At 53.0% G+C, this 9,863-nt stretch overlaps 1 protein-coding gene across 1 annotated transcript; it reads left to right on the top strand.

Annotated features, from left to right (window-relative positions):
* Positions 1 to 1,447: 1,447 nt before the first annotated feature.
* On the top strand, positions 1,448 to 9,018 carry PTGR3 (prostaglandin reductase 3). The gene is made up of 2 exons (XM_059894570.1): positions 1,448 to 1,730; positions 8,046 to 9,018. The coding sequence occupies exons 1-2, from the start codon at positions 1,522 to 1,524 to the stop codon at positions 8,968 to 8,970; spliced, it is 1,134 nt and encodes a 377-aa protein (XP_059750553.1). The 5' UTR covers positions 1,448 to 1,521; the 3' UTR covers positions 8,971 to 9,018.
* The last annotated feature ends 845 nt before the right edge of the window (positions 9,019 to 9,863 follow it).

The raw sequence follows: 9,863 nt of genomic DNA, 5'->3' as shown, positions 1-9,863 counted from the left end.
GGTTTGTTATTGCAACCCACCGGCTGATACTGGGTAAAACCCATGTGTTATAAGCCAAGTTAAGTAGACACTAGTTCCTGCAGATTTTTAAACCTGTTAAGTCTCCCCCTCCGCCCCCGCTTGTACATTCATACACACATGCACCCACGTGGATACAAACTACCCTTGGATGAGGAATGTCCGACATTTGAGATAAAAATATCTGTGTCACTTTTGCAATCTTAGTTTCGGGGGTTAGATCTGATTGGGGAGGGGCACTGCGCAGCTTTTATATTTTGGTAATTAATGGGTAAGTGGACAACAAGTAAAAAAATTTATTAAAATGTATACCTTTAATAAAAATTTAATGATGGACTTTGCTCATTACACAAAAAAATGTGTCAAATATTTAATCTGGTCCCTCTGTGAAAAGTGAATTGATTATTTGGTCAATACAAACAATTAGGGAGAAAATTGACACGATGGAACTGCAGATCTTTCTAGCTGGGTTATAAAAAGAGGTCTTCATACATCATGCCAACGTCTCCAATTCAATTAAGTCCCTCGGCATCCCCACCCAGAAGTTTAAAATGTTTATGTGCTCTGGGAATTTGACCCTCTGGTTTCCAATATATGTGTTCTTTCCCGATGGGAAACCCGTAACAGTCTTGCAGAGGCCACTTACAACATTCATGGAAAAACACGAAATCTTGGCCAAAATAAATAAAATGGCTTAGTTCGTGCAACTTGCACGGGACAGACTAAGGGCAGAAGGCGCGGGCAAGGCGTTGTGGGCACGGGGGCCAAGAGCCTGGGGCGCAGGATGCCCTGGGCGCCCCCCGCCCGGCGTTGGGTGCCCTTGAGGGTGCCCCGGCGGCCAGGGCTCCCCGCCCGGCCCCGGGCCCGGGCCGGGGCCGTGCCCCGCCGCCCCGGCCGCGATCGGGGTTGATTCGTACCACCTTGCAAGGAAGTGAACGCTTCGCACGGGAAGGGGAGGCGCCTGCGCCGGCTGCCGGGCGCCGCGCAGCTCTGAGGACGCCCCGGGCTGCCGCCGGCTGTGGGCCGCGGCGATCGCGGGACGCGCGGGTCCCCTCGCCGCCCCCCTCACCCTTTTAGAGGAGTCAAATCCGGCTTTTAGACCGTGGGGAGGGTGGGGATATCCGGTGCCTCCCGGGCGCCGGGAGGAAGGGGGAGGGCGGAGAAGATCCTTGGCCAGTCTGCGCCGAGCAGATTCAAACCAAAACAAAAAGATTAAAGGAGCAGTGGCCGGAGCGGCAGCGATCCCCCCGGCCCGGACCCCGGGGGTGGCGCGCCCGGGAACCGCGGGGGCTGCGCTGACTCCCCGCGCTGCCCGCTGCGGGGCAGGAGGGGGGGAGCGGGCGCCAGGCGTAGTGGGGAAGGGGGGGGAGCCGAGGGGAGGGCGCGGGCCGGAGGAGGGGCGGACCCGCCCGCTCCGCCCGCCGCGCGGAGCCGAGCCGAGCGGCCGGGGCTGGGCGCGACCCCGGCCAGCGGCGGCGCAGAAAGCAGGCGGAGGCGCGGGCCATGCTGCGGCTGGCGCTCGCCGGGGCCCGAGCCATCGTGGACATGTCGTACTCCCGCCACTTCCTGGACTTCCAGGGCTCGGCCATCCCCCGCGCCATGCAGAAGCTGGTGGTGACCCGGCTGAGCCCCAACTTCCGCGAGGCCGTCACCCTGCGCCGGGACTGCCCGGTGCCACTCCCCGGGGACGGAGACCTCCTCGTCCGGAACCGGTGAGCCCGGCGCGCGCCCCCCGCCCCGGCTCCGGCCCGGGCCCCGGCCCCGGCCAGCGCTGCGCAGCTCCCGGGCTGTCCCGCGCCCGCCCGCGTCCCCACACCCGTCGCGCGCTCGGGCGCACAGCCTGACTTTGCGAGGTCCCGGGAAGTTGAACCCGCCGCCATCTGGCGAAGGCGAATGTAATGTGACTGTTGCTGGTGTGAATATCCGATGGCACCGAACGTCCTCAAAACTGAGGGTTATTTTAATTTGGGATTCCCCTCCCCTCCCCCAGCCCTCCCTCCTCCCCCTCCCGCTCCCGAAATAAAACCGACGGGACCCAGAAGGGGAGGCTCCCCGCCCTGCCCACCCGCGCGCACCCACGGCTCCTGCGTTCGCATAATCTTTAGGGTGGAGCGGGAACAGCCTGGACACAAACTGCGACATTTAGGTAACGTGCTTTGGAGGAAGGAGGCCGGGGACCCGCTGGCTTTTCCCGTTCGCTCCAGGTTGGCAGCCGCCTCGCAATGGCGGAGCCTGTCGTTGGGTGTGTCGGTGTGCGCCTCGCCGGTGCCGTCTGCGTGTTGTCAGTGCTGTGTGACTGTCGTCTGTGCCCTGCAGCGTACCGACGGGCGCGTGGCGCGCGTCCCGGGCGGCTGGGCAGGGGCCGGGGTGGGAGCGTGGCTGCATTGGGCCGCACGTTTTGCAGACCGTCGGGTGACACTCGGGTCGTTGCCCGACCTTCGGACTGCCTTTTCCACCTCCACACTTCCCACCTGAGGGTGTTTCCACCTCACTAATCTTTAGTAACTGCTGAAGCAACAGGAAGGAAGGGACCTCACTCTTCGGAGCCGTGCCCGCGGGTCTGCCGGGTGGGTCCCCTGGCAGCCGGACTTGCAGGCGGGCCGGTCCCCGTTCCTCTATTCCCTGGGCAAGAGCAGGACTCGCCCGCCCGCTCAGTCCCATCTGAGGGGTTCCAGTGTTGCATATTTCAGGTTGAATAGTACTTTCGAAGGGAGAAGTAAGTTCTGGTTGTAACCATGTTGTAAATGGTGTGCTAGAAAAGACCAAGTCCCCTGCGAGGGCTGAAGGACAAAATGCATCTTATCTAAATAGCTTGGGGTAACGCTTAAGTGTCCATTTTAGAGATTCATATCAGCCTTCCAAACAAGGCTGGAAGACTTCGGAATTCTGATCATGACATAAAACTTCTGGGGACCTGTTGGAAACGTAGAAATTGAGTCAGCCAAGGGCGGGATTGAGTGGAGGCTGGGGATGAGGTGGCCGCGGGGAGTGCCTTAGACGGTGGGCCGTGTGTGTCCTTTAAAAAGTTTGCACTGATGGAAACTGGGCTGCAGAGGACTTCTTCATCGTGCCGCGAAACGCTAAGGCTGTCTGTCGAGATCCGGACACGCGTCCTGCCAAGTTAAAAAGAAAGGCGTGTGTGTTCACGCAGAACATACAGAACACACGAGTGATTTGCTGGAAGTCGAGATGAGACTCAGACTGAAAAGCCTCCAAACAGACTTAGCAGGCAAAGTTTCACCCAGGCTTTTTTTTTTTTTTTTTTTCTTTTTCTTTTTTCCGATGCACTACACTGGTGATGGTGAACACTGATGTACACACACCCACGACTGCTTAGAAAAATAATACCTTTTGCAAACAGGGTGTGAAATGGGGAGGGGGCGACTGAGCCGGGCAGGCAGGGGAAGGTGTGAAGTTCCAGCATTCCCAGCAGCAGAGAGATGGGCCCCCCGCCCGCGCCGTCCTGGAGGCTGCTCCGGCCCGCAGCACCGGCTGCCCGGCCTCCCCGCCTCCAGGGTACCAGCTCCCCCGGTTGTGGCCCCCTTCCCCGCGTTGGGTAACCGGGGCCGGTCCCTGAATTGGGTGGTCGGAGTTCTGGAGCACCGGCTGCCATGTTGGAAGCTCCTCAATTTGGGTTGCTTTAAGATCCATGCCTCTATCTTCCATCCCCATATGACAAAAATCCCTTTAATATAAACAGTATATTTATATTAAACGCTTAACCTCTAACTTCTACTTTGAAATCCGCAACAGAAGAATGGCGCGAGTTTTCTGCTTGTGGGGAGGGGCTGAACCTTTGCTTCTCCCTCTCCTTACTCTGTTGGAAAATCTGCCCCCACCCCCAAATTGTGGGAAGATCCTTTATTTTAGCAAACGTTGTCAGTAAGGGTGGCATTTTACCAGTTTTTTTTTTTTTTTTTTTAAGAATAGAGACTTAGTAATTCGCTGCAAGTTAGTTCATTTTAATCCTAGACCAAATCGCCCCCAACAGTATTAACTGCATGAAAATTTTGTGCAAGAGCTTCTTATTTTTATCGTAATAAAATCTGCTCTGGAATGAATGGATTCAGCCCAAATTCACTTGTTTGGAAAGGTGTTTGGGGGTTTTAATTGTGCTCCGTCTGACTTTTTCTTTCAGTGGAACCTTTTGTACGTCTCATTCCATTTTAACAGAAAATACAAATTCTTTATTCACGGTGAGGGAAGTGCTTTTTAAGCCAGACATCGATTTAAGATAATCAGGTTTACCATTTAGGAAAGGTGTGAGAAGGGGAGCCTAGAATCCCTCCAGAATGTGCCATCGGTGTTCCTTTATCCAGTTCTCACCTTCCGGTTTCAAACATACGAGGACGACCTCGCTTCTCTTCCTGGATGCCCAGCCCGAAGAAAAGAAAAGAAAAAAGGAAGAAAGACACCCTCTGGTTAAGTCAGTTCGCGCGCTATTTTTAGCTTTTTCTGTAAGATAGTGACACATTATTTCGTTTCCAAATATTTCTAACGATTTTCTGCTCAAGTGTAAGATAATGGAGCAAAGAGTTTGTAGGAATGGCAAACAGAAAATGGGGGATGGGGAAGGCGTTTTTGATAAACCGTTTGTTGCTCACGGGAGGTTCACTATTTCTGCTGATTCTCCAGGCCAAGATTTTTTTCCTTCATTCTTCCTTTTTCTTTTTCTTTTTCTTTTTTTTTTTTCTTTCTTTCTTTTTTTTTTTTTAAAGGGAAGGTCTGGTTTGGACGACTTTGTCTCCCAGTATTGAAGGCTTTTGCTCTGGACTTGAGTTTTCGGGTTTGGTTTTTGTTCAGAGAAAAGCCTTTCCCTCCCCTCTGAGGGCTGCCCTGTTTCACAATAAACATGACGAAGGGGTTCATCACTTTTTAGTGTAAATAAACCGAGTGACTCTGGAAGGGTATATATTTGGGGAAAGCCCGCACCGCCGCATTCTTTTTCCTGGGGTTCCTCGATTTTAGTCTTTTGAGTGGGTCTGCCCGTCGGATCGCTAGACCCCTGCACTCATTAAAAGCACGTATTTGAAATTAAAGGGGGGTACAAGGCGAGGGTCCAAACGCGCGTCTTCCCTTTCTTCTTTTTCTCGCTCGCTCGCCCTTCCCGTCCCCTGCTCCCCCTAACCCGGCCCCCTTGCCCATTGCGCCGGCTGCTCTTGAACTTGTTTCTGACGGAGCCGAAGGCGCGGTCTCCCGACCCTCGCGCAGCTCTTCCCAAAGCCCAGGTAAGAACCTAGGCGCGTCCGGGCAGTGGCGGGTGCCCACCAGCCGCGGCGGCGGCGCAGCGTCAAGGCGGGGGTCCAGGGAGAGGTGGGGACGCGCACCAGGGGCTGGGCGACCCTGGAGAGGGCGAGGGGCGCGGAACCGAGTAGGAGCTCGGGATTCCTTCACCAACAACGCAGGCTCTTTAGAGGACGGCAGGGTGGGGTGGGGAGACACGAAAAATGGGGGTGCCTTTGAGGCCAAGGTCACGGTCTGGCCGCTGGCGGCTTCTGTCCCGCGGCCTCTGCGCTCCGGCGCGCCGTGTGCTCGGGGCTCCCCTCGCACTTGACCACCCCTGGGCCCGAGCTCCGCTGCCGGTGCGAGCTGGGCGCGCCCGCCGGGACCCCCGCTCGGCCCAGGGAGGCCGAGGTCACGGTCGCGGGCCTGGGCGGCGACCCGCGCGGCCCCAGCCCGCTCGGGGAGTCGGACTCACTGATGGCGTCTGGGTGGTGGCGGTGGAGAGGCCGCGGGGCGGCGGAGGCCGGGCACCTCCGAGGAGAGACACCCCCAGAAGCGCCGGTTTCGGGCGCCCTGCAGGCTCGCCCCGGGCGCACCGAGGGCGCCGCAGGGAGCCGGAGACGTGGAGTGGGCGCGCGGCGGGCCCTGCGGTCTCCTGCCACCGCTCCAGCGCTGGCCGGGCTCCGTCGCAATGTTTGATTTGGGCTTTTCAGCAAAGCCCCCGTGGTAAACTCAAGCTGCCGCGGGTGGGCTGCAGCCACCGCAGCTCCCGGCAGAGCCCCCCAGCACGCGCGCACACGCACGCGGGTGCCCTCTCCCCGCCGCTTTCCTCCCGGGCGTGCGCCCTGCTCGGTCCCGCCACCTCTCCCCGGGAAGTGGCCACCACGGCCCGGGGCGGCAGACAGCGGGGGTTGCGTTTTCCTCCAGCGGCGCCTTCCCGCTCGAAGCCCCCCCCCCCCCAGGGCACGCCCGTTCCGAGGGGGGGGCGACCCGAGGGGCCAGCTCCCACCGGGGCGTCCCTCCGAGTCCAAGGCAGGGGCTCCCCGCAAGGGAAGGGCCTCTACGGTTGGGAAGGCAGAAACGCCAGCCGGATGGGGGCTGGGGGGAGGAGGGGGATGAGACGGGAGGGGCGAGGGCCAAGGGATGAAGAGAAGGGAGCTGGCGATCCGCCCTGGCCCCCAGCCTCTACGGCGCAGCCCGCCACTCCCACCCCCGCGGACGCCTCCCTGGAGTTGGCTTTGCGGCCTCGAGCAGGGCACCAAGAGGTGCTCCAGCTGGGCTCTGCGCTGGCAGCCCTCCGTGAGGTCCAGAAGCACGCTCTCAGGAAGCTGGCCCCTTTCTAAAAATGACTAGGCCTGGCGAGTTGGGTAAATTGAAAGGAAAGGTAGGAGCCCCTCCCCCCCACTCCAAAAAACAGACCGTGGGCATCTTGGTATTAAAGGGCAAATGAGAAGCCACCAAAAATCATCGTTCCCGCTCCTCGTCACTGTGTGTCACGTATGGGTATGGAATTCTGTAGCGTGTTAGTGAGGCTGTGTGTCTGCTAACCTCTGAAAGCGGCTGGACATGCCCGAAGGAAAGTGTTTCCTGCTTTCCTATTTCTACAGGATGTAGAGAGCTTTCGATGGTGTAGATATACAGGGCACAATCATAAGGGGGCATTTGTAAGTGCAAAGCATTGTCTATAATACAGTGGAAGTGGATCCTTGCATGGGGCAGTTTGAGGTTTATTAAGTTAAATTAAAAGTAAATTATTTTAAAATGGCCTACTTTACCAGCTTTCCTCCTGCCACCAGATACCACCACCTTTTCATTTCATTACAGGTGGAAATGACATTTTTAGGGTCCTCCGTTACGTGTCTCAGCCACCTCCTGACATCCTTAGGAGACGGCTTTTTTCCTTATGTATCAGGATATTTTTGTTATGAGGTATACCGAGATGAAAAAAAGCTGGTAAAAATACCAGCCTCGCAATTAAATTGACTCTGGATACCAAGTGAAAATAATCATCTGGTATTAATCAAGTACGTCTCTGCTTCTTGTTGAGGAAAAATATAGTGCCGACTTGCTTTCCTTTTCATCTGGGAAAGACTGTAAAATGTTGGATGTTCCATAAAAATCTCTCTACCCTTATGAGACAATTTTTGTTCAGTTAATCAAAATGCATATTTTCACGCTGGACATAGTTACATCAGAAAGAAAATTTGCTGCAGCCTCGCTCACACTGAAACAACCCCTGCAGTAACGTGTAACAGCCAGTGACCTTGCACGTTACATCAATCTTTAATAATATCATTGTCGTTACTATTATTATCTGAAGTGTTAAATTGTTGCCAGAATCAATACACGTCTACTTCTTTGAATTTATTTTATCCCACTGTTGTTTTTAACATCTTTGTTAAGAGGCCAATTAATTTCCAACTCATAGCTCCAGTGAAGTTTGTGTATAAGAGGGCTTCCTAACTTTTTTTTTTTTTCCTCTTTTGAAAGGAATCGGAGGGGGATAAATGGCATGTGAAATACGTAGCTTGCTGTTTAGAGGGATGTGAAATTATTCCTAAACTTAATGAAAGAATAAAATACACCAAAACTCTAACAAATCACTGTTGAAATCATACTTGTTTGATTTCTCTCCTTTTTTTTTTTTTTGAACTGAATATCAGGACCGTTTTTTTCAAATTCTATCAGAATATATAGCTTCACCACCCACCGTAGTCACCAGAATTAGAGGAATTTTTCTAAGTGGGATAGAAAGGCCTTGACGAAGAAAACATCTGAATGTATTTGTGTTTGTTTTCTTCTAGATTTGTTGGTGTTAATGCATCTGACATAAACTATTCAGCCGGCCGCTATGACCCTTCAGTCAAGACCCCCTTTGACGCAGGTTTCGAAGGTGTAGGAGAGGTGGTGGCCTTGGGCCTCTCCTCCAGTGCCACATTCACAGTTGGCCAGGCTGTGGCTTACATGGCACCTGGCTCTTTTGCCGAGTACACAGTGGTGCCTGCCAGCATGGCCATTCCCGTGCCGACCGTGAAACCCGAGTATCTCACCCTCCTGGTGAGTGGTACCACGGCCTACATCAGCCTGAAAGAGCTTGGAGAACTATCAGAAGGGAGGAAAGTTCTGGTGACCGCAGCAGCTGGGGGGACCGGCCAGTTTGCCGTCCAGCTTGCAAAGAAGGCCAAGTGCCATGTGATTGGAACTTGCTCTTCTGATGAAAAGTCTGCCTTTCTGAAATCTCTTGGCTGTGATCGTCCCATCAACTATAACGGCGAGCACGTGGGTGCTGTCCTGAAGCAGGAGTACCCCCAGGGTGTGGACGTGGTGTATGAATCCGTCGGGGGGGCCATGTTTGACTCGGCTGTGGACGCCTTGGCTACCAAAGGGCGCTTGATAGTAATTGGGTTTGTCTCTGGCTACCAAACTCCTACCGGCCTGTCCCCTGTGAAAGCAGGAACACTACCAGCCAAACTGCTGAAGAAATCTGCCAGCGTCCAGGGCTTCTTCTTGAACCATTACCTTTCTAAGTATCGAGCTGCCATGGACCACTTGCTTAAGATGTATGCGAGTGGAGAGCTGGTTTGTAAGGTGGACCTTGGAGGTCTGTCTGCAGAGGGCAGGTTTACCGGCTTGGAGTCTGTCTTCCGGGCTGTCGATTATATGTACATGAGAAAAAACACTGGAAAAATTGTTGTTGAATTACCTCACTCTGTCAACAGTAAGCTGTAAAAACAGAACAATGGCATAAATAAAAGGAGAAAGAAAGTGGACATTTTATGCCCCAGACTTACTCAAATCAATTTATTTTCAGTTAGTAACGGAGATAATATTTTTAAAAACAAAAGTAAGTTCTAATGAATAGATTTCTCTTTCTCTTTTCTTTATTTCCGTTCTTTTTTTTTTTTTTTCCTCCTCCCTTGCAAAAAAAAAAAAATGTGCTAATAAAACTTCCCTCAATGGCACAGAGGTAAAACCTTTACATTCAATTCTTTACTCATGGACGGTCTCATTCCAGATTTTATTGTCCCAGGGAACTAAATTAATTCCTGATGCAAGATCTGATCAAATCAGTATGTCTTCAGCTTGATGAGATTTTAAAATCGGTCTTGAAAATAGTTCATGAGTTCTTTGCTTTGGAAGAGTTTGCTCTGATGCTAGTAAGTTGTTAATAAATGAGAGATATAGCAAAAGTCAGCCATTTCTCAGGGTTCATATTCTCAGGAAATGGCCCTTCTTTTTCTATAAATCACCAGCCAACTATCTAAATAGAAATTTGGAGGGATTCTCCCAAAACTTTGACTTTGTTAGATTATTAGAAAAAAAATTAGGTGAGCACAGACCTCTTTTAAAGAAGCATCTCTCATTTAATGGCTTTTATGTGCGGTCATCCCAGTGAGGCACGTGTAGGATGGAAAATTTCTCTCTTCCCTGAAGAAGAAAAATTAGTGTTGAAAACTTATATAGACAAAAAGCAGGTCTGGGAAAGGGAAACTGTAGAGATTCAGGGGACTTTAAAAATTTAATACAGGCACGGGAAAGGGAAAATGATGTGCTCCATCCACAGTGAGGGTCTGCATAACAAAACACGGGCCATACAGGGGAAAGCACTAGTAGGTACCTAA

Source organism: Balaenoptera ricei, chromosome 14 (genome assembly GCF_028023285.1).
Source record: "Balaenoptera ricei isolate mBalRic1 chromosome 14, mBalRic1.hap2, whole genome shotgun sequence".
Classification (NCBI taxonomy): domain Eukaryota; kingdom Metazoa; phylum Chordata; class Mammalia; order Artiodactyla; family Balaenopteridae; genus Balaenoptera; species Balaenoptera ricei.
The sequence above is the reverse complement of the archived record's forward strand: the minus strand, read 5'-3'. Positions and strand labels throughout refer to the sequence as shown.